The 25,472-nt window shown below is 43.3% G+C and overlaps 1 protein-coding gene across 1 annotated transcript; it reads right to left on the bottom strand.

Annotated features, from left to right (window-relative positions):
- Positions 1 to 22,336: 22,336 nt before the first annotated feature.
- LOC140724091 (probable G-protein coupled receptor 139) lies at positions 22,337 to 25,269 on the bottom strand. Its single transcript, XM_073038577.1, has 2 exons — positions 25,008 to 25,269; positions 22,337 to 23,238 (listed from the first exon to the last, which is right to left on the bottom strand). Exons 1-2 carry the CDS (start codon positions 25,267 to 25,269, stop codon positions 22,337 to 22,339), a joined length of 1,164 nt encoding a protein of 387 aa, XP_072894678.1.
- Between the last annotated feature and the right edge of the window lie 203 nt (positions 25,270 to 25,472).

Consider the following 25,472-nt stretch of genomic DNA (forward strand, 5'->3'; position numbering starts at 1 on the left):
TTCCGCAGGACTTGATAATTTACTGTGTTAGGGCTGATTTTGAAAGCAAACTATTCAATTCGGACTGAAACTGCACGGTATCGAAACTGAAATCGCGTATACTTATTACAGGATTGAAGCTGCGCGCTATCTAAACAGAAATCATGTTTACTTATGAAAGGCAGATGGTACAGTTACATCGAAACATTTTATTTTCCAATGAACCCTGCAACTGAAGATCAGCATTTCAAAACATCCAGAAACATCCTTTGTTACTTTCCAAATGAACCAGCCTCCCAGAAATCGAACTTCAAATTTCCAATTCAAGTAAACAAGAATTTGTTTTATGTCAATTTACCTTCGAACAGCAGTTTTATCGTACCCGGAATAGATACAGTTATATCTCGATCTATTTAACGTTGATTTCCCATGGCCAGTGTGGAATCCGTGTCTCCCTCTGAATTCAATACCACAGCAAACAAACACAAGAAGGCACTCGGAATACGCAGGCATGGCAAAACAGTAATCTAAGCTCCAGCGTTTCTTCCTTCAAACCTGTCGCTGGTAACTGTCGTATATAGAATGAACAGTTAAACCCTAGCGCGAAAATACTTTTAAAAAAATCTAAGGAACAAAGGGAAACAAGATGTGGGTGATTGCGGACCCCGTATATTGAGACTTTATGCAATTTCTGAAAAGGAAGTGGACTCTGATAGAGTGTTCCTGCATATTTATTTCAACCAATGAAGCAGCCATTTGCAGACAGTGAGATCCTCCTGTTAAAGAAAAGATTAATTCAAACATCTTTTCACTACAATATTAACAATCACACGATTGCCTTCAGCTCTTTCATGCACGCATTCCCTCTATTTCTCTTTCAACAGAACTAAAAAATATCCATGTCGTGTTCAATATTTTACATTCTCAGTGTGTTTCCACGTTAAACTATCGCAGAGCCCTTAAGTGTTCAACAGTTAACAAATTGTCTATAATTAGAATCATACAACATTTAAGAAATCCTTTCGAGTCTAAAGCAAATGGACGCTGGAAGTTATGTATCATCCACAAATTATTATGCAACATTTCTAAAATATGACGTCACGACGTTACCAAATCTCCAACTCCTGAAACGTTTTCTCACCTCCAATCACTGACCAAAGATAGGATTGAGATTAAATTAACAATCTGTTGTATGTTATGAGGTTTAATAATCTCCACCACCACCGTTAAAGTAACAGATTCGTTTACAGTACTGGTACCTTGGCCACACGTCCCCCCCCCCACCCCCCCCAACCGGAACTATGGTCTTTACTGCCTTAATGATGGAGTGAAGGTATATTCCTTTAGTGTTTTACCTCCCTTACAATGGGAGGGAGGCACTTAGATGATGTCGCCTAACGGAGAGTCGTTTGCTGGCATCTTCTGATTCAGCTATATTTCTATCTTTAATATCTCTTCTTTATTTATTTCTGAGCACCTTTAAAGGCCGTGGCCTGGAGTTACACGGCGTAGAAACATATAAAACTATGAAAGGGATGGATAAGATAGAGGCAGGAAAGTTGTCTCCACTGATAGATTAAACCAGAACTAGGAGACATGACCTCAATATACACTATATACATTTTGGACAGAGATAAGGAGGAAATGTTTTTCCAGAGCGTGGTGAATCAGTAGAATTTTCTGCCCAAATGAACAACTCAGGCTACCTCATGAAATATAGTTAAGACATGTTCGGATAGAGTTTAGCAATGTAGGGGAATTAAGGGTTAAGGGGAAAAGACAGCTAGTTGGAGATGAGTCCATGGACAGATTGGCCATGAACTGATTAAATGGCGAAGCAGGCTCGATGGGTCAAACGCCCTACCCCTGTTCCTATTTCTTAAGTTCTTTTGTTTTTATGCTTGCCGCTCGTATGGCTGCATTAGGTTAGCACGTCCAGCGGCATCCTCTGCTAACATTCAGAAGTAACTTAACGGATTCTTTAATTCTTCCCTTAGTCCTCTATCCTTGTATTTCCGGAAAAGTTGAATGTTACGAAATTAATTCTGAGACTTTAAAAAACTGTTATGTTGCGGTCTTTTGATATCTTCGCATAGGAACACAGTCCAGTCAATTTAATTTCCTCTGCCATACCGTGACATTGCACTACTCTCTGGTAATCAGTTGCCTGTAACAGCTCACTATGATTATCCGCGGGCAGTAATGTCCCAATATCATAATCAATATTTATCAGATACTGAGGTACAATGGAAGTAGTGCATGTTATATTCTTTATTCGGATTACAGAACCTGGTCACTCTTTGACACTCTCTCAGTTCCTCCATTATCCTGGTCACACTTTACCCCTCTCACCGTTCCTCCATTAACCTGGTCACTCTTTACCCCTCTCTCCGTTCCTCTATTAGTCTGGTCACTCTTTACCCCTCTCTCCGTTCCTCTATTAGTCTGGACACTCTTTGACACTCTCTCCGCTAATCTCCAGAAGTCAAAATACTAACACTATCAGAATAGTACTGAAATTGTCAGCGATTGAGAAATGAGCATGCCTGGCTCTGGCCGTACCTTGGGGTTTACCATCTTGAGCTGAGAAAAATAATAGAAAACAAAACTAATAATAAGAGTTTTCTGTAACATTAGATATGTCCGGCAGAACGTTTGCAAGGATACTGCTTTAACTTTCCTGTTCGAAGTTATTTCTCAGGAACACGTTTTCATAAAGCTTTAAGATATAGACCAATTATCAATGTGATCGTTGGGGCGCATGTCAGGGAAACAGAGAGAGAGAGAGAAGGAATAGATAGATAGATAGATAGATAGATAGATAGATAGATAGATAGATAGATAGATACTTTATTCATCCCCATGGGGAAATTCAACATTTTTTTCCAATGTCCCATACACTTGTTGTAGCAAACTAATTACATACAATACTTAACTCAGAAAAAATATGATATGCATCTAAATCACTCTCTCAAAAAGCATTAATAATAGCTTTTAAAAAGTTCTTAAGTAGTTTACTTAAATACATTAAATACAATAAACCCCGGCACTTTAACATATCTTATTCCTGACGGTTGAATTGTAAAGCCTAATGGCATTGGGGAGTATTGACCTCTTCATCCTGTCTGAGGAACATTGCATCGATAGCAACCTGTCGCTGAAACTGCTTCTCTGTCTCTGGATGGTGCTATGTAGAGGATGTTCAGGGTTTTCCATAATTGACCGTAGCCTACTCAGCGCCCTTCGCTCAGCTACCGATGTTATACTCTCCAGTACTTTGCCCACGACAGAGCCCGCCTTCCTTACCAGCTTATTAAGACGTGAGGCGTCCCTCTTCTTAATGCTGCCTCCCCAACACGCCACCACAAAGAAGAGGGCGCTCTCCACAACTGACCTATAGAACATCTTCAGCATCTCACTACAAACATTGAATGACGCCAACCTTCTAAGGAAGTACAGTCGACTCTGTGCCTTCCTGCACAAGGAAGGGAAAGAGACAGAGACAAAATAGACAGAGAAAGAGAGAGCGTAGGAATAGAGACGGGCGAACAGTCACGGAACACACGATTTTCTAAAACATACAGTAATTGTGAACACCGCGCAAGCGTACGATGTAATGTTATTACTCAGTCTCACATTTCCTCTTGCTAGAACCATGCAGGCGGATGCGGATTGAAGGACAGAAACAAGTGAAATCGCGATTCATGAGACCATGAAGTATTCCTTTGTGTTTTCTAGCAGGAGAGCTCCATACTGTAAGCAACATGAGCTATAACCTGTTTTGTCACTGCGGATGTTTCCGACATTCCAAGTGGTTTTGATATTCTACAGCAGCTCTGACTTGTATTTCACACCTTGCGCGTCTGTATCCCCCTTTCTCCATCTTTACTGTTGTTGTCTCCACAATCACCAAATGTTTGGCTTGTAAAATGGCCAAACTCTATTAGAAATCTATTTTCTCAAACGACCACATTCCCATCCTCTTTGCAAAAAGGATTTCGCGGACGAGAACCATTCCATAGGTTTTGTTTGTACAGACCTTACCTGAAATGCTTCCTGATGTTTACCTGAACTTCCTTTTTTTTTGCCAGTCTCCACCTATGGCCCGGTGCCTTTGAAGCAGGATTAACTTTGAAGTAGCAGCTCTCTTCATTACATAGCTTAATAATTTTAAAGATCTCTATCATGTCTCCTTGAATTACATTTCTGCCTAGGCTAAAAAAAATTAGCTCCTTCATTCGTTCTTCTGAGCTCATACCCTACAGACGTAGAATAATTCTAGTCTCCCTTCTCGGAACTGTCTCCAGTGCCTTGATATCCCATACAGAATATGGAGATCAAGATTGCACACAGTACTCATGGTGTGTCCAAACAAACGCATTATACAGATACAGATAAACTTCTCTAAAAATGAACTCCTCTGAGCGCATTGTATAGGCCAACATTCTGTCAGCCTTCTTAATTGTCCAGATGTTGATAGTGATGAGTCTAACACGGCTCCCAAATCATTCTCATACTATTAACTCTATAACTCAAGACCCGCCATTGTATATTTATGTCTAATATTTGCACTTTTCTAAATGTAATACTTTATATTTACTCACATTAAATGTTCTAATGTTTATCTGCTCCAATCTGGATTTTGTTTCGATCTAACTGCATCGATTCTGCTGCCTGGATGTTATTAGGAAGCACCCTAATTCAGTGTCATCAGCGAACATTACTAGTTTAATTCTTATGTGATTAACAGAAATATTAATCTTAAGTTAAAACAGCAGGCGTCCCAAAATTGATCCCTGCAGAACCCCACTTTAAACATCTTCTATGTGTGAAAATGATCCTCTCACAATAACTCGTTCTCTTCTGCTTTTCAGCCAACTCTCCTCCCAATTGCAGACCTTACCCTGATTCCCTACCTCCTGCAATTTGATAATTAACAACATCTCAAAGTCTTGGTAAAAATGTCAACCGCTCTAATGTGTACATAAATTCTCTCTGTCATAGAACTTCAGCATATTAGTAAAACACGATTTCTGCTTTCTGAGCCAATGCTGACATTTTGAGAACATGCTGGATCTCATCAGCTGCTTGTGTTTCTCATTCTTACAGACAGGGACAAATTTAGCCAATTCCTACTCCGTAGGGATTTCCCCAGTCGTCAAACACTTCTCAAAAATACAAATTTGGGGTTTGTATATAGAATCACAGACCTCAATAAGTAACCTTGGATATCTGTTGTCCTGCCCTGGTGATTTATTAATTTCAGCATTTTCAACTGAAGATGCCCTCACTTGTTAAAGTCTGTAAGTCACTTAAAATATCTTTTTTTTTTCACTCTACACCTGCTAGCATATCGCCGGCATCTTCACAGGTGAATGCTTCAGCAATCTATGTGTTAACGGTATCCGCTATGACATTCTCAGGATAATTTAACACCTCACTATTATTCTTAATACACTTAAGTTCTTCCATGGCAGTTCCTTTAATACTAAATTATTGATAAAATGTCTTTTTTGTTTAACTTCGACTATATACATCTCAAACTGTCTTTTGGCAACATGAATTTCCCTCTTCACTGTAGTTCTCACATTTCCATATGTCCTACGGTTAAGATCGTTAATATGTTTTTTTAATCCTTATATAGCTGTCTTTTATTCAATATTTTATTTATATCTTTATTCATCCATATCACCGTCTATAGATTTGCTATGTACAGCAACAGGAAATAAATCTTTGGGTTGTGTGTAGTGTCATATGTGTACTCTGACAATAAATTTTACTTTGAACTTTGAACATTGATCTATTGTTTTTTATTGCTTCTCCTGACCTTGGCTATGAACTTTCCCTGCACTGTGTGGATTACTTTCGGCCCCATTGCTGCTTAAATGACCCAATGTTAAACAGTTCCTTCCAGATCATCTTCCAAAGTCTTAGCTGCATCTTCACAAACATTACCTTCCCGAAATTGATTTACTTGATTTGTTCTTTACTGATACGTTATCACCAAAATACTGAGACTAACAATGTTATAATCACTTGTTCCTAAAGGCACAACAACATACGTACTCAAAATACTACTCTGATTGTTACAGAATATCAAATTTAGACAGGATTCTGCTCTTGCTGGTGTATGAACATACTGGGTCAAAAAAAAAACAATAATTTAAAGTTCTAACGAATACGCTTTTTTCTTATCCATTAGTCACTGGGTTCTCCGACATAGTATTTCGGAAATTAATGTCACCCATAATTACATCACACCCTCACTTTTTTTTAATAGTCTGATGGAGAAATACGTAAGGTCATTGTGTAGACTACGCTGGTCATGGAGGCATGGATGAAAATGAATAAATAAATAAATAGATAGATAGGTAGATAGATAGATAGATAAGTAAATAAATAAATGGATGAATAGGTAAATAAATAAATAAACAAACATACAAACAAACAAACAAAATATGACACAGATGTGAATGACTGCTTACGGGAAGATGTGACGTGTGGTATTTAAACGAGAGCATAAGGATATTTAATTGAGGATTGGGGTCAAAGTGGGCAGCAATCCAAAGCACAACGGGAATAATTAGAAGAAGCATTTATGCGTCACATGAGGATCTGTCCGACTTGAAGAGCAAATATTCACCTTAAGGAGAAGCCTAACAATTTACAAGGCAAGTGGATTCAAGGAGCGTGGATAATGATGCATGTCAATCAGTTTTAGAAAGCTTATTATAGAAAAGAGTAAGTGTTAAGAATCATTTTAGCTTGTAGCAAAGTGGAAGGATTGGGAAAAATGTGCACTGATGTAAACACATTATGATTGTAATTCCTAAATCAATTTTAGAAAAGAAACATAACACTAAAGTTTAGAAGAAGTTCCCAAAGCAGTTAGAAAAGCTGCAGGGCCATCTTGCCCATTCAGCGAGATATAAAGTGTGTTTTCGAAATAGGAAGGGACGTGGTGACGCAGCTCCGTACGGTTATGACGAAGATAGGTTGCCTCGTTCCAAACGTCTCTTGCCAGCATACAAATCGAAGAAGTCTATACTATTCCTGGCGGTTTTCCCCTGTGGGACTAGAGAGAAATCGCAAAGTAAGGAAACGAAGCAGGAAACTGAAATAAGTATATAACATGCGCTACTTCCTTTGTGTTTAAGCGTCTGAAGGGTATTGCTCAGGAAGTTGGGACATTAGTGCCTGTGGATGATCATACTGAGCTGTTACTGACAGCTGATCACCGGACAGCAGTACACGGTCTAGGTACCGCTGTTGCAAGGACATTGATTTGAATATGTTTCTGTAGGAACATATCATTAGGTCATAGCACATAGCAGCCTTTTAAAGCATCAGAATTACATTCTTAACACACGACTTTGCAGAAAATACAAGTAAAAAAGGCAGCAAGTGAAGAATTGAAGAATCCCTTAAGTTATTACAGGGTATGAACAAAGTATCTCACTAGACATTCTAACCACATGTAACCAGAGGAGTGGCAAGCACTCAAGTACATTTTCGTCAGATCGATGAATGGTGTTCCAAGGGCCACAATGAATAAGCATTATATTGAGACAATTTAGAGCCAGTAGTCAGATATATGTGGTGACGAATTTTAGGGTCTCGCAGAACCGACGAATCTGGACAGTCAGTGAAATTGTTTCATCCCTCTGTCCTTACACACCGTGAGGAATTGAGATTTAGTAAAACGTTTTAACGTGTGTACAAGAAAGTGCAAGTCTGAGATTATAAGGGAGATAACGCACTAAAGGAATATACGTTCACTCCATCAGTAAGGCGATAAAGGAGGTATTTGCGGACCGGATTTTCTTGGGGCAATGTTCCCAGCACTGGGTCCAAATCTGTTCATTCAGCGGTAGTAACAGGGATTATTAAGCCTGATACTTTTCAACAAAATTTTCATTTACACTGAATCCTATCCTTGTTCGGAGATTGGAGGTGAGAGAACGTGGACGCCGCTGGAGATTTGATGACGCGCTGACGTTATTTTTAAATAGGTTGAATATTAATTTGCGGACGATACATAACTTCCAGCGTCCATTTGCTTTAGACGCGAAAGTATTTCTTAAATGTTGTATGATTCTAATTATAAATTATTTGTGAATTGTTCAACACTTAAAATTATGTCATTTTCTGTGATAGTTTGAAGTGTGAATGCATTGAGAATGTTAAATATTGTACAAGGGCTGGACATTTATCAGTTCACTTGAAATATAATGAGAGATTATTCGTTAATGAATGAACGGAAGGCAGTCATGTGTTTGTTAGGTTTGTTTTGAGAGGATATTTGAATAAATCCACTGTTTCACAACACGATACGACTATCTCAAAACGTCTGTTTCCTTGAGTGAAATGCATTTCCAGGATCTGATGTGAATTTTAGAATGTGGGTTTCTTTCAGAAACTGTTAGTGTATCTGGGCGACTATCACCCGCATTTACCTTCACTTTGCTCTTTAGCATATTTGATAAGGAATTTCACCTTGGCAATTAACTGTTCATTCTCCATACGCCAGTTACCTGCAACGGTTTTGACGATAGAAATGTGCAAGTGCTTATTTGTGTTTTGCTTTACCTGCGTATTTAGAATGTACTCTTTTATTTGTCTACTTTTGTACTGATTTCAGAGACAGACGTGGATTCCACATCGGCCAGGTGGAATCAGGGTTAAAGGGATCGCAATATTAGTGTGTCTGTTCCGGGTACGGCAAACCCACTGTTGAAAGATAATTTGGCATAAGGACAAATTCACGTATACTTGAAATCGGAATTCGGAATTCGCATTTTTGGAGTTTGGTTGATTTGGGGAGAACAAACAGAGGCTGCTGAAGACGATGAAATGTTGAGTGTTAGGATTCGACCGGAAATATTTGTTTCGATATCACTGTAGCATCAGCCCTGTAATATGCAAACGGGAGGTCAGATTATATAGCGTACAGTTCCATTCTGAAATTCAGAATTTTGCATTCATCGTCAGCAGTAATTCAATAAAATATTCAAGCGTTGCAAGATGGTCAAACTACCGTCGGTCTTTCAGAACACTGTAATTGCGGAGTGGAGCCATAGTTGTAAGGTGCACTGAAGTGTATACCTTCCTTGCGGATCATCACTGGCCACTGTCTTCCCTTTTTGTATTATCTAATCTGCCTTCTGTTATCCAAAATGAGGCGGAGACCTATAGAGAAAGGGTTACACAGTGGAGAGCTCTAGACCTGATGCATATGAAACATTTTTGGTTCAAGTGTGAGAAATAACTTAACTAAAATAAAAAGTGACTGAGAGGCCACAGTCGCGAAGGATGAAGTGGAGTACATAAGGAAACAGTTCAGTGATTTACAAACGGTTATAAATGTGATTCGGAATTCCGCATCGAAATGAAAAGCAACACAGGCGATCGTGCAAAGTGTATAAAACAGATTCAAACGTTGCAGACCAACTTGCAGCACAGAGAAAAATAAAAAGTGCTTTTGGATCTAAACACGGGAGGAAGCTGAACATGGAGATATTGATTTCCATGATTTAACAGATGAAGCTACTTGATACGGTTACGATAACTACACAGCACCATTTCTCGTGGAATTCCCACCAAGGCACTATCAACAGGAGCGGGTACTACCATCTGCACAATTCATAAATCTAGTTATTATCAGAAAGCTGTGGGGTTGGGGACAGCGCAGGGTGAGCAAATTAAATACGAATGTATCATACACCGCACCGCTCGCGGAAGAGCAGCTTAGAGACATTGCTGCGTATATGGGAACATGTGTGCTCGAAGACGATCCTCGAGAGCTTTTCAAGCAACTGGTCATCACAGAGTTATACATGGCCTAGATCACTCTGAGGAAAGGAAATTAATGATAGTGTTTATATCCAAATATGCACTCAGCTTTGCCAGATATACAAACATACGTCCTGGGAATGGACTGAAGAACGCAGTAATAACTGCAATGCGTGTTGACAGACGAGGCCCGGCAGACTCGCTATCCAAATGCTACCAGGGGAGAGAGGAACATGCCTGTGCATTTGCATACAGTTTATGGACTGCTGGATCGATAGGGGAGAGTGAAATTAAACGGCTTGAAGATGACATCGCAAAGTGCTTGACGATATTCGAAATTAGGAGAGAACACTGAGATATTTTCATTACAAAAACATGTCTTCTGCTCCCCTCCAGCTTGGGCTGCCGTGCTTCCGGGCCCAGTTTGACAGACAAAAGCTCTCGGTTTTCGAATTCGTAGTTAAACACGGCGAGAGTCAAGCGACGGGAAGCTAACACATAATGGCGCAGCCAGTTATTCGCTGAAGTGAAATGGGGGAGTACAGCTCCAATGCTCCAGTGGATTGAACTCGACGATGAAGGGACGGCACAAGTCCGACTTTTATGACACTGGGGTTCAGAGAATTCCTGCCCGGCTTCACTTGTCTACAAGGTTGTTGCACACAGTGAGTACATTTAGAATGGCCACGATGGAACTGACATTTCTGATCAATTGTGGGTAAAGTATTGCAAACCCCATGTGATCGCCGCATCTGCTTTTCCTGTAGTTGGTTTGGGCCACTCTGTAACTGACTGCACTTTAACCGCGTCGACTTGAACTCTGGGCGGTTTGTGCATATTTCCCAGTAAAACAGCACCGATTCCTTGTAGAATTCACACTTCTCTGACTTGAGATAAAAGATATTATCTATGATCTTCATGGGAATCTCCTGAAATTTTTGACGTGTTCCTGGTGACGACATATATATTGTAGATTATTATGTTGTATAAATAAATGATCCTGGTGAAGGGTCAATAATCAATATTCAGAAGAAAAAGAAGACCGGGAATGTTGCCGAGGTTCGCCGGCAGACAAACCCGGAACCATATGCCATCTAAATGTACTCTTCGATGGCCACCATTTCGGGACAATGGATGGAATAGTTACGGGGAGGACAAGCATCGGGTCAGATGTCAATGGCAAAGTCGGATGGTCGGTGTCGAGACAGAGAGGCCGCCTTGTTCTTTATAAAGATCACATGAAGGTCGGCATTTTCAGCAGGAATGCCAGGGAGTCCACACTAGCAGCTAACAACGGAAAGGATTCACGGGCAGATGAGTTAGTTACCGCCGCACTGGAGGGTGTCATGAAGGGCGCCTCGTGGAGACGTTTAGGGGTATTAATCCATTGGTTGTTATAACCAGGGAAGTCCAGGAGCAGCAGTAGTTCAGTTCAATGTGATAGATGCTCGCTATGGTTGCCTTCCAGCACAAGTTGAAGGAGTTTTGGGAAGATGGATCTTGCTCGTGCCAAAGGCTGACAATTCTAGGCATGATATCGGCATTCTCTCATCTGCTCAGTGGGAATGGCCTTTTACAGCCAGAGGATAACCTTGAGTTTCCTACTTCTCCGGATTCAATAATGCCGGAAGTTCATGGTTCTGAGACACCCAAAGCAAAGAAGCTAGTAGCATTATACAGTTGGGTAAAATGCTTGCAGTTAGAACTGATCCGTCAGAACTCGCCATTTTGCTGGCGGGTATCTGTTTACACTGGGCTGTTGGGACATGAAGTCCAGAAATGTTCCGCGTCCTCACAAGCTTATTCCCCTGCGCCGATATCTTCCCTTGTGATATTGGTGCAGGCGCCTCACATGGAGAGACTCCTCGCTGATTGTGTACTTGGTAGTGCGGGAAAACCCTCTACCTTGGCGCAGGTACAGTATTCGTTGGGGAGACTCCTGACCCCTGCAGTCGCTTAACTGAAAATCAGTACTGATCTTAAACAGTGTAATTGTAAACGGGAGTCTTTCTTTCCCTGAGCCTGGGCAACGGTAAACAGGGAGCAATGTCGTCGTTCTGCTTTGGGTTAAGTCTGGACAAGACTGAAATGATAGGAAGTAAGTTAAATACCACCACAATCAAACACTGTTTGGTTGGAAAGTGCATGATTGCCGAACCCGTTCTACAGCCGCCACTCAGTGCGCACAGGCTCCATGGCAAATTCCATGGCTGTAATAATGATAGCGTTGTTCAGTTGGTGTTTAGATAGGCATATCACTGTGCGGGAATGTAAGTTGGTGGATTTTGTGCAGGCAGAATGCATTATTATTAACAGCATCGTTTCCGGCGCAAATCTTGTAGGCTGATATGCTTGTTCCTGTGTTTTATGGTTGTAAGTTCCATACAGTGTGCCCGATGAAATCGACATGAATTGTAACATTGCGCTGGCAAATCGCACAGGATTGATTCCATGGGCTTGAAGGCAAAGGGATAGGTTGGAGTTCGGATTGTCTCAGTGACACGGTGTGTTGCCACTAATGAGGCGAACCCAACTGCAGGACACAGGCTCAGAGATTTAGTTAGGATGCAGACGTGAACGGCAAACAAGAGGGTGAGCAGGAAGGCAGGAGACGGACAGAGTTTATCTTGACTCGAAGCGTAGAGAGGGAAACGGCGGACAAAACTCGTCTTTGCACGGTGAGACCGAGTTATGCAGACAAACCTCGGTGCTGCAGTAAAACTTCGAAAGTCTTCCCTTGACGCGGAGAGGCTGGGTTTTATAGTTAAACCTCTGAACTGGACTAGAACTTAGAAAACTGATCTTGACACGAAGAGACTGAGATTCACAGGTTATTCTCGATACTGGAGCAAAACCGAAAACTTACAGTCCTAAGCGGTCTGGAAACATTAATTACCACACTGGCGAAACCAACGAGCTGGCAAGTAGTGGATGTAACGCCGAGGTTCTCGTGCTGCAGATCCTGCTGGAAACCAGGTGTGCCGTCATCAAAGACAATTTGGTGCAAATGGAAAATTAACGGTCGGAACCAGGGCACAATCAAAGGAAATTAGGATGAAATAATGAATACACGATCGGGACCGATATTGTACACCATCCTCAACTCTCAACTGGAGCCTTCCGGTGAGCCAGCAGCCTTATCCAGATTGTCGCGATGGAATTCATGGATGAGGGAAGGGTCCAAGATGAAGGAGCGATGAATCCAGGAGCGTTCCTCCGGGCCGTAGCAGTCCCAATCGACCAGGTATTGGAGACCCCTGCCTCCGCCGGGCATGTCCAGCATTCGTTGGACGGTGTACGCTGTGTAGTCGTTAATGATCTAGGCGGGTGAAGAGAGCTCGCAGAAGGGCACAAAGTGCTGAGAGGCACACGTTTCAATTGGGAGACGTGGAATATGGGATGAATGTACATCGATCTGGACAGTTTGAGTCTGACTACCGAGGGTTTGTTTACACTCTCGATTTCGAATGGTCCGAGATAACGAGGAGCTAGTTTCTTGAGTTCATTCTTAAGGGGGATGTCTTTTGACGAGAGCCAAACCTTCTGACCTGGCCGATAATTGGGTGCAGGAATTCCATGGCGATCCGCAATCCTCTGTTTGCGGTCGGCTGAGCAGAGCAGGGCCGAGCGTGCATCCTTCCAGATCTTGCGGCACCGACGGAGATGGGCCTGAACTGAAAGAACAGCAAAGTCTTCTTCATATGCGGGAAACAGAGGGGTTTGTTAACCGAGGGAGCAATCGAAGGGCGACATGATGGTGGCGGTGCTGACTAGGGAGTTGTGGACGTACTCTGCACGAGTGAGAAGGGTGCTCCAGGAAGAAGGGGTTGTTGGCGGTTATACAGAGCAGTGCAGCTTCCAAATCCTGGTTTGCTCGTTCTGCTTTACCGTTAGTCCGCGGATGGAAGCCGGAAGACAGAATTATTGAGACTCCCAGTAATTGACAAAAGGATCTCCTGACTTGAGAGATGAATTGGGCGCCCGGGTCAGAAATAACGTCAGAGGGAATTCCACGAAGGCGGAAGGCGTGTTGATCAAGGATGTCGGCTGTTTCACGGACTGTTTCAAGCGCCGGTAGAAGTTGGCTTTCCACAGAAATCGCTGGAGTTGTTTCAGCGTCGTGAGTTTTGGCCACTCAGCGACCGCCCGGATCATTTCGGGATCCGCCCACACTTTCCCGCTCTCGATTATGTACCCCAGGAAACTAACACAAGGGACATTGAACTCGCACTTCTCTGCCTTAACGAATAGCTTGATCTCCGAAAGCCTCTGAAGAACCTGGCGGACATGGCGCGTGTGTTCCTGTAGATTACGTGAGAAGATTAAGATGTCGTCCAAATAATAATAAAGTCCCTAATAAAGTCATTTACCAGGGCTTGGAAGACAGCGGGGGCATTGGTGAGACCGAACACATTGCCAGATATTCGAAATGACCGGCTGTGTGTGTTAAAAGCTGCGGCCCATTCATCTCCCTCCGTTATCCTGACAGGCACTCAGCAAGTCCAACTTAGAGAAAATGGCGCCTCCGTGAACGGGTTCGAAAGCAGAGTTGATAAGGGGCGGTGGTTACTTATTCTTTATGGTGATGCTATTCAGGCTACGGTAGTCAATGTAGGGGCGCAGTGAGTCGTCTTACTTCCCCACAAAGAAGAACCTGCGCCTGCAGGTGCAGATAAGGGTCGGATAATGCCCGCCGCAACAGAGTCATTTAGGCAAGGCTCCATTGCTTCCTTATCTGGTCGGGACAGGTTGTACAGGTGAGTAGAGAGGTTCCGGAGAGAAGCTTAATTGAACAATCGTATGGGCGATGTGGAGGCAGGGAAAGAGCTCGTTATTTGCTAAACACTTCTCCCAGATCGTGATACTCGACTGGAACTTTGGTTAAGTCGTGGAGTTCAGAGGCGGGCGAGGTAGCGGTGACCTCCACTGGGGAAACAGCTGATTGTTGACAAGTGGTGCGACAGAATGAACTCCAGATGACTATCTTCCCGGTGGACCAGTCAATGTGGGGGTAATGACGATTTAGCCAGGGCTAACCAAGAGCTATGAGAGCTTGAGGTGAGGAAATTAAATTGAATCGTACCTGTTCACGATGGTTTCCGGAGAGAAGGACAGACATGGGTGGTGTGCAGTGTCTGACCCGGGCCGGTAATCTACCGTCCAGTGCCCGGATTTCCAGGGGGTACAGCGTCTCACGAGGAATTCCGGCCCAGAAAGCTAAGATTTTGTCCTAAAGGTTACCCTCAGCGCCGGAGTCCACTGGTGCTACTAAAGGCAGCTGCGGTTTGTTGTAATGCAAAGAGGTTTGATGCTGAATCCGGGTTACGGAAATGGAAGGGTATGTTGTCTGGCTCACCAGTGTTCCCCTCTCTACTGGTGAGTCTTCCCTTTTGGCAGAACGGGACAGGTAACACCGAAGTGGCCGGACAGTCCGCAATAGAGTCACTCTCCCACTGTCAATCTCTGTCGTCGTTCTGTGGGGGAAAGGCGGTTCCATCCCAGCTGCATGGTTTCCTCTCCCGTGGCTGTGCAAACGGCCGGGCTGGAAGCGACTCTAGGAGCAGGAGCAGGAGAGACGCTTGATCCGGCGGGAGGCGGTAATGTGTGCGGTGGAGTGGCCAAAGGTGCTGGACGACCAGTTCTTTCTCTATGGCGTTCTCGGAGACAATTGTCCAACCTGGTTGCTAGGGAGATCAAGGAATCCGAGCTGTCGGTGTCATCTATGGCCGCCAACTCGTCTTTCACCATGTCGCTGAGACAATCCGAAATACCCCTTGGAGTGTCTTATCGTTCCACCCCGAGTCGGCCGCTAACGTCCGGAACTCCAAGGGATTAACGGAGCGGGCGACGGAGTAGAGGGAGACAGAGTAGGAAGGTTTTTGCTCAGGAGGCTTCGGCCAGCTGAGGCTGAGGACGAGCTTGCTCCCATTCAGGTAAGGCCAGGTAAGCTCCTTTAATTGATCCAATTAGCTTAGGACTGGGTAATGGACGCAGCAGGTTGGGTAGTCGAGTACTCCATTTGCAGTATGTGGTAAGTCAGGGCAAGAACAATTGTCCCTGATGACTACACCTGCAAAAGGTGCATCCAGCTGCAGTTCCTGACAAACCGTGTTAGGGAACTACTGATGGAGCTGGTTGAACTTCGAAGCATTCGGGAGGCCGAGGCACAAACAGACAGGAGTTTCAGGGAGATAGTCACCCCTAGGAGTCAGGAGACAGGTGACTGTCAGGAGAGGGAAGGGGAATGGACAGAATGAAGAGAGCACACCTGTGGCCGTTACCGTCAATAATAAGTATACCATTTTGGATACTGTTGGTGGGGATGACCTACCAGGGACAAGCTGCAGTGCTTTTAGTCTCTGGAACAGAGAATAAACCCTCTGCTCAGAAGGAAAGGAGGGAAAAGAGGAGAGCAGCTGTGTTAGGGTATTCGATAGTTAGGGGGACAGATAAAATGTGGAAGAGATCGAGAATCCCGGATGGTCTTTTGCCTCCCTGGTGCCAGGGTCCGTGATAACTCGGATCGAGTTCTCAGTATTTTCAAGAGGGAGGGTGAGCAGCCGGTTCTCGTGGTCCATCTAGGGGCCAATGACGGAGGTAGGAAGAGAGAGGAGGTCCTGAAAGGTGAGTTTAAGGAGTCAGGCGCCAAGTTAAAGGACAGGACTTCCAGGATAGTAATCTCAGGATTACGACCAGTGCCACGTGCAGGTTCGTTTAGAAATAGTAACTGGCTATTCTGAAGACACGGTGCAGGAGCGAGGGCTTCAGATTTGTATATAACTGGGCAGTTTTCCAGGGAAGGTGGGACCTGTTCCGGCGGGACGATTTACATCTCAACTGGAGGGGAAAAATATATTTGCAGGTAGGTTTGCTTGAGAAGCTCTCGTGAATTTAAATTGGATGCAATGGCGGAGGGGAACCAGAGTGTAGGAGCACATGTATGGGAGAAAGAAGAAAAATAAAATAGTGAAGTTGTTTGCACCGTTAGTGATAAACAGAGGGTTACAGGTGGAGAATTTCTTAAATACATTTATTTTAATGCGTGGAGCATTGTAAGAAGGTTGAATGAGCTTAGAGCGTGGATTGATAACTAAACAAATATGATGTTATAGCTATTAGAGAAATGTGGTTGCAGGAGGGGTATAATTGGCAACCTGAATTTCGATGCTTCAGGGTGATAGAATCAGAGGGACAAGAGGGGGAAGTGTTGCTTTGCTTGTCAGAGAAAATATTACAGCGGTGCTCTGGGTGGATAGATTAGAGGGCTCGTCTACGGAGGCTATTTGGGTGGAAAAGAGGAATGGGAAAGGTGTAGTAACAGTTATAGGGGTGTATTATAGTCCACGTAACGGGAAGCGAAAATTGGATTAGCAAGTTTGTAAGGAGATAGCAGATATTTATAGTAATCACAGGGCTGTGATTGTGTGAGATCGTAATTTTCCACACATAGACAGGGAAGCCCATTCTGTAAAAGGGCTGAATGGTTCGCAGTTCGTAAATTGTGTGCAGGATAATTTCTTTCGCAGCAATGCATAGAGGTACCGACTAGAGAAGGGACAGTGTTGGATCTCCTGTTAGGGAATGAGATAGGTCAGGTGACGGAAGTATGTGTTGGGGAGCACTTTGGATCCAATGATCACAATGCCATTAGTTTCAATATAATTATGGAGAAGGATAGGACTGGACCCAGGGTTGAGATTTTTGATTGGAGAAAGGATAACTTTGAGGAGATGCGAAAGGATTTAGAAGGAGTGGATTGGGACAATTTGTTTTATGGGAAGGATGTAATAGAGAAAAGCAGATCATTTAAAAGTGAAATTTATGAGGGTACAGAATCTTTATGTTCCTGTTAGGTTGAAAGGAGATGTTAAAAGTTTGAGAGAAGCATGGATTTCAAGGGATATTGGAAACTTGATTCGGAAAAAAGAGAGATATCTACAATAAATGCAGCATGAAGTAAATGAGGTGATCGAGGAATCTAAAGAATGTAAAAAGAATCTTAAGAAATAAATTAAGAAAGCTAAAAGAAGATACGAGGTTGCTTTGGCAGGTAAGGTGAAAATAAATCCAAAGCGTTTCTACAGTTATTTAAATTGCAAAAGATTAGTGACGGATAAAATTGGTCCCTTAGAGAAAGAGACTGGACAGCTATGTGTGGAACCAAAAGAGATGGGGGAAATTTTGAACAATTTCTTTTCTTCGGTATTCACTAAGGAGAAGCACATTGAATTGTGTAAGGTAAGGGAAACAAGTAGGGACGTTATGGAAACTATGATGATCGTCCAGTTTCCGCAGGGAAACCTGGCTGGCGATGGCTTGTTGAAGGGTATTTGTGTCCGCTGGGACTATAGTGGACAGATCATTCTGTTGCAACGAGCGAGGGAAACCCAAACGCCAAACACAGACACGGAGACTGTGCTAAGATGCAGACGCGGGCGTGAGCGTTGAATGATAAACAGGAGGGAGTGCAGGACAGTAGGAGACAGGCAGAGCTTATTTTGACACAAAGCGTAAAAAAGGGAAGCGGCAGACAATGCTTCTCTTAGCTCATAAGCGGCAGATAAACGTTAATTACCTCAGTGGCAAAACCATCGCTCTTGCAACTAGTCGGTGCAGAGCCGAGGTTCTAATGCTGCAGATTCTGATGAAAACAAGGTGTACCGCTATCAAAGGAAATTAGGGGTAAATGGGGAATTACCGGTCGTGACTATGACACCGGAGTTAACACAGGTGGAGCGTCGAGGGAAATCTGAAGAATATGGGAAATATTTGAACATACAGTTACGGAATCTGTTTGTAGATACTAATTACAAATATGTGTCGCGAAAACATCAACGGAAAAGAAATATTGGTAGCATTGCAATTTTGGTCATCACGGAGTCGATTGAGCAGTTGCAGAATCTGTCTTGGTGGCCAGAAATGGAAAATGAACATATTATTGTCAGAATTGTTTTATCAATGCCCACTTCCATCCAAATATATCCATTGCAGAAGCAGTTTTATGACAGACCCACCCTGTGGAAGAACGATGGATGAACTTTCAGATCGATTTTAAGTGCACTTTATTTTCATGCCCTGGAGTACAGAAATATATCCTAGTGCTGGTGAGTACTTTCTCCCAGCTGATAAAGTCTTTTTGAACTGGGAAAGACATGCGAAGTTTACAACCAGGATATTGTGAGCAAAGGATTTTACCTGTTGCAGATTGCTGAAGGGTTTTTCATCAGATCAAGGTCCTCACTTCACTGGAAACTTTGTAAAACTGTTCTCCCGAACGGCCGAAGAGTAGGCGAGTTGTGAACGAGATTGATAAGATGACAGGGACATTGATACACTACACACCCTGTTTCTTTTGTTCCATCGAGAATAACACGCAGTAAGCTGCTCGAGCTCAACAGCTCAGGCGGATTTATGGAGGGGAGTAACCCACTAAACAGGTCGGGCCGAGAATTTCATCGGGACTGAAAAGGATCGGCGAAGAAGATGGGGACTGGGAAGTGGCTGAATAAAGAGTTTACAAGACAGAGGGCGATAGGTGACATCAGAGGGGTGGTAGTTCGGTGATGGGAGATAAATTAAAGATCTGGGTGTGATAACACGAAGCGATTAAGAGCAGAAGGGAGAATCAGTCGAGGAAGGAAAAAAAAATCAAGCATGAGAAATAGGACTGGAATGGTCGCCAGGCAGAGGAGATGGGCAGAAGAGAAAATCAGCATGGCTAATAAGTGGGAATGGACAAGTTTGAATGTGGACGGAGATATTATTATAATTTAGAAAAAATGTATTCATAATGCAATCACAGTTCAGGCGATCTAGATGGAATGTGACGTGATTTTCAACCAACTTGGGTGTGGTCTCCTTCCTTTCGTACAACTGGAACTAGGAAATTTCCTTTTTGTGGCGAATCCCTGTTCTCCGTCGAATCTCTCCGATGTACAGAAGGCCGCACAGGGAGCACCGGATACAGAAGGTGACCCCGATAGTTTCTCCGGTGCACTGTCACCTGACCTGCAAAGGTGGGTTGTGGCCCTGAATTGCGGAGAATGAGGAGATATGACACTTTCTTAACTTGCAGGAATAAAAAGTAAGAGGCAGGCCAGAGGGGTAAGAGGATTGGACAAGAGAGACATGTACAGAGCGACGCCTTTGGGACGAGCCGGATTATGGAGGGATGGGGGAAAATTTGCTTCATGTTTGACTTATTGTTATCATTTGTACCAAGTTACAGGGAAAGCCCTTCATTGTCATGGCATCCAGACATATCATCCATTCATTACTCAGATCGGACAACTCTCATTCAGCCACACACTGAGACGCCACCACGAATCTGATCCTAAACAGCACTGTTTACTGAGACCTGACCCTGACATGTGAAGGTTAGACTCCATCATACCCTTTCATTTTACAGAAGTGGTTGACTGCTGACCCCACCAGGCCCTCAGCCCTGATTTGGATGTGTGACTGTGATCACAATACAATCAATGCAGCGACCTTGGACAGCTCGGAAACTATAATACACTGACTCCTATGTGTGAAACCTAACCTAGATCTTCCTGAGATCTGAGCCCGGTGGGTGTTGCCTGACCGAAACACACTCCCAGAGATAACCGGGAGCTTATACCACCGACCCAAATTCACTCCGATTTGTGACATTGTGCGTGACCCCTGACACAGCCACAATCTGAGAGCAAACTCGGACACGTGACACTGACGCTACCGCAGCCTGTTATCTAACCCCATTGTATGACCCCGGACGCCACAACACGCTGTATTCGGACCTCTGGCCACAACATTTAATGATATTTGACATGATGTCTGCGAACACTAACTACACTACTCGCTGCTATCTGATTGCATATGTGTAACCACTGACCGAGATCACACTGAGAATAGATGCACACATGTACCTATCGCCTGAACCTATCACCATGTCATACGACTCCAAGTGAAGATAATACCCCACTACACACTGAGAGCTGACCCAATACGCGTGATCCCAGACCCCACCATAGCTTGAAGGCTGTGAATGTTAATTTGCCTCCAAAGCCACTTTTCCCTGAGAACCGATCCCCATGACGGACGCCTTTGTTGAACACTGACATGAAATCCCTTAGTTCTTGCTCCCGTGTTTGACAAGTGACCGAAACATATCTTGTAATCCTGTAAGCGTGTGACAGCGTCTGACGCTGTTGTGTTATACCAGCGCACCCTGATTTTTGAAGCTAACACATGCTTCAAGCCTTCTCTCCGATAATATATTTCAAAAGTAGAGGCGTGTTTACCGGGAGATGGCAGTATAATTATGTAGAAAGTGTCCTTTAATATAAATAAGTTACTCAAAACAACTGACCCTCCAACCTGCTGAGATCAAAGCCGGTGTGCTTGATCTCTGACTCCAATTCATTCTGAATTTTATCCCATATTTGTGGCTACTGACACATACACTCTGAATTCTGACATGGTGCATGACGCCGACTAACAGCATCTCATATAAATAAAGTGCGTGATGACTTCCCCCGCCATCCGATGAAAAATGAATGGACTGCCATGCCCTGAGAATAGTCCGTCGTCTACCGGCTCGATTACGTATTTCAGTCTGCATTCAAACCCGATTGTTTTTACTTCGATTAATTACAAGCTACCATCCATCTCCCATGATCATCGACGGCTTTACTCCTGGGAGCAATGTACACCAGAGTGGCAGTTACAATAGAAAACAAGTGGAACGCTAATTTGACAGCTGAGCCGGAAAATCGATTAGTGTTCATGTGTGCGTGTCTGTGTTTGTGTGAGCCTCTTAGTTAGCATCTGTGTGTGTGTGTGTGTGTGTGTGTGTGTGTGTGTGTGTGTGTGTGTGTGTGTGTGTGTGTGTGTGTGTGTGTGTGTGCATGTGTGCATGTGTGCGTGTGTGTGTGTGTGTGTGTGTGTGTGTGTGTGCGTTCATGTGTGTTAGTCCACTCTTTCTATCTGCCTGAGTCTGACTGTGCCTGTGCATCTGTGAACGTGTGTGTATCAGGGACAGGTAGAAGTAGAAAAACTGAAGGGCAGAGAGGACATGAGATGCAAGATTAGAAGCCGCGTTAAAATCCAGTATAGACAAAATAGAAATCGAAACCCTGCATTTTAATGTATGACTTATAACGCTACTTTTTTTTTTCTTTATAAAATGAAAGAAGTATGACAACAACTTTTTTCTTAGAAAGGAAATAATACAGAGACATCGAGAAAATTTACCAATTCACTCTGGATACAAAACTAAACGGTTGTAATTAACCGAATTGACTCAAAACCCTATCGTCAGCACAGACATTCATTGGAACGCTGACTGGACGGGGGCCACACGGTAGACCAATGATTACCTGGCGCAGTACTGTAGGGGTAGAATTGAGAGCTCTGAAACACACCTAGGGCCTAGTAGAGAAGATAGCTAAGTACAGAGAGAGATGGAAGACATTCATTGCCGCTCTAAGCGTCAGAAGCGGACAGGAACAAAGTCGCTGGGACGGGAAGGACATAGAGGGAGACATATTCATTTCAGAATCTGCTACTCTATGTCCCTCACCTCTCACCGCTTTTTGAAAGTCACAATTAGAGTAACAGGATAAATAAATACACTCTTCAGCTGCTCCCGGAACTTCCTCTGGGTTACTGCGTAGATGGCCGTGTTCGTGCAGCAACTCAAGTGCTGCAGGATGAAGCCCATCTTCTGCACAAAATTAGGGAGAACGATCGATCGAAACCCCAGCCACCACAATCGATTCCAGATGGAGTGGATCATGAACACCGCCCACAACACGATGAAATTTCCAGAGACGGCGAAGAGTAAAATGATTGATTTTCTTCGACTTTCCATCTCAGCGTCTCTGGGCTTCTCCCCGCTGCTCTGACCCCGAAGTCTGTTGCGAGCTCTGCTGGCTGTTAAAATCTGTTTTACGGTTAAAGTGTTGAAGAGGAGAATGAGAAAAAAAGGAGCGACCGGGTTGAGGAAATAATGAGTGAATTCAATCGTTGCCCAAAGAGTTGAGCCAACAACACCACCTCTTCCCCAACAAATCCAGGGATCACTAAGAAGGTTATATTCACCCGTCAGCATAAAATACCAAAACAAATCCTTCAGGCAGTTGAGGACGGTCACTGTTCCCAGAACCACAGCCACCGTTCTCTCAGTACAATATGTGGATTTCAACTTCTGACAACAGATGGCGACAAACCGGTCGAAGGTGAACGAGACTGTGAACCAGACAGAGCAGTCTGTCGCTGCATAAAGGATAACGGCGTGAAAATTACAGACCGGAACTGGCCAGGGGAAGTGAAATTGCCGCCAGTACACCATCGTGATGTGCCTCAGTATCAGGTCAAAGATGACGACAATTAAATCCACCGCGGCCATGGCCACCAAATAGAGAGTGACACATTTGGAGAGACCGCATTTTCCACGTGACAGGATCAGAATGGTCAGCAAATTGCCTGAAAGAATGGAAATAGACATCGATATGTGAAAACAAGTTTAGCTTGTTAACACAATATTGTTAATTCATGTTTTCATAAATTCATAAATACCTGAGTTCAGGTCTTATTTTCAAACTAGTAAACTCCTCCTAAAAACTTTGCCCATCTTTACAGGCCACTGACGTTCGAATAGAACAGCGAGCCAGATCTTCAATTCGATCTTTGACATTTCCGCTATTTTCGTGCATGAGGTCTTTGTTCTCATTGTACAGGGGTGTGAGAATACACCGTGCACCTTCATCTTCCCCCTAAGGGCCCCGTGACAAATGGACAACATCTCGGTTTTGTTTTGTTCTGCATGTGGCAGCGAACAGGGAGGGTTAAGAAAACAACACGGTGAAAATAGAAATAGACACATAGCAAGAAAGGAGCAAAGGGAGAGAAAATCATGGCAAATGAAAGGCGATTTGAAGGGGATAAGTTGTCACTTTCTCCTCGGAGAATGCGGCAAGCCGGCAGAAAGCAAGAACTTGCAGATTTTTTTTTTTCACAAAGGTACAAAGCGACAGGAGTAACAATAGAAACAGTCAGATAGGGTTTGATGAATAATGATATGAAATACAAAAAAAAACTGAAAACAACAATGACCCTGCAGGATTAGACGTCCTGTCTCCTATATAATTGCAGAGATTACTGCAGACGTTCTCTCGGGGATAGAATTTACTTGCATGAATACTTACAGTAACAGCTGTCGAATTAAAGACAAGAGCGATTTTTTTTTTTTTTAATTGGACGATCTTCCGAATAGAAAGACTTATTAAAACTTAACATACGGGGGGAAAAAAACGAGACGGTGTGGTGACCAAAATGGTAATTAATAGAAAGGAAGTAAGTTGGCCAACTGAACGAAGTGTGTTCTGTTAATCGCTGCCTGTCGAGGGCTCCATTGTGTTTAAGAAGTACAATCCAATAAATCCTGCGGCTGCATTTACAGAGAGCTGATTGAAAGCAAATTATCAGAACTAAGCTGGACAGGCTACACGTATGATTCGAGGAGTTGGCACCCAATCAATATCCCTGCTTCAGCAGGCACTTCCTGGAATATCATCTCATGAAAATGTATTCTGATGGGAAAACGGGAGGAAACCCGAAGTTGCAAATTGGATACTTTATTGCGAATGCACAGCTCTCGGAGGGCGGAGATACGGAATCGAGAACATAAGCCAGAATGGAAGTAGGAGAGAAAAATATGTCATTTTATGAAAGAGTATTGGGATAAATAACGGGAACATTTAGAAAAATATCAGAAAACTTGTAATTGTTAATGTGCAACGTGTTTGATTTTGAGAAGTAGGTCTGGATCGGTTAGTCCTTCGGATCATTAAGACGTCAACAAAAGCAAGAGGTTAAATCGGAATTTCAATACAGAGTGGACTTAATTAATTTACTAGCATTAACTAAATAAGGCGATCATTTAACTGACCGCAGAGCTTTGTAGTATGCAAAGAAGCTTCCAAGTGTTTATTTCTTTGTAAAACCTAGCCCAGTTAGTTAGTTCTCATTCTATTACAAAAACAAAACAAAAAACCTGAGCTCTTTCAGACAGGGTTATTTGAACCGAAATATATCGTCGGGAGTATAAATAAAGACATAATAATGCCATATTTGTAATTATACATAAGTGCAGACGGAAAGGCACAATGGCAGGGAGAGTGGAGTAAAATTGAACTGTGTGTAAAGCTCAACATGACTTGCATCAAGAATAGTTGAATAAAAACAAAACTTACCAGGAACCGCAATAATAACAAGTAAAGCGAAGTAGATTGGCTGGATACCCTTAAGAAGCAAAACAATCCGATCTTCGAGTGGTAAACTGCCATAATGTTCCGTAAGCTCGGTAAATGCCCAGAACACATCTTTTCCCATCCATTGAACATTAAAATCGACTTTTCTCAGTTCTCTCTCCGTTTCTGTATCATTCATCAGCTTCAGATCCGCTGACAGAATGGTGGAATTGATTACCGTCAGGCTGTGATTTCTGCTCTCCATCCTCTGCAGATTTTAGTGTCTGTCAGAGGCGGAGCAGCTGCTTTTATTAACGTCAATGAATCGCTGATGAAGAACTCATTTGTTTCAGACACTCCAAGGAGTCAAATTAGCCCCAGGGAGACTGTGCTTAATTTTATCCAAATAACAATGTTAGCGGGAGGGGCAGATTCAATTAACCATTTTAATTCCACGCTGCACACTGC

The sequence above is a fragment of the Hemitrygon akajei genome, unplaced genomic scaffold (genome assembly GCF_048418815.1).
Source record: "Hemitrygon akajei unplaced genomic scaffold, sHemAka1.3 Scf000160, whole genome shotgun sequence".
Classification (NCBI taxonomy): domain Eukaryota; kingdom Metazoa; phylum Chordata; class Chondrichthyes; order Myliobatiformes; family Dasyatidae; genus Hemitrygon; species Hemitrygon akajei.

Excerpts from the sequence above, each read along its gene's own strand:
- LOC140724091 (XM_073038577.1), bottom strand. The coding sequence starts at position 25,269 with ATGGAGAGCAGAAATCACAGCCTGACGGTAATCAATTCCACCATTCTG. Across the intron at positions 23,239-25,007 it reads TGTTATTATTGCGGTTCCTG|GCAATTTGCTGACCATTCTG; the intron begins GTAAGTTTTGTT and ends CCATTCTTTCAG.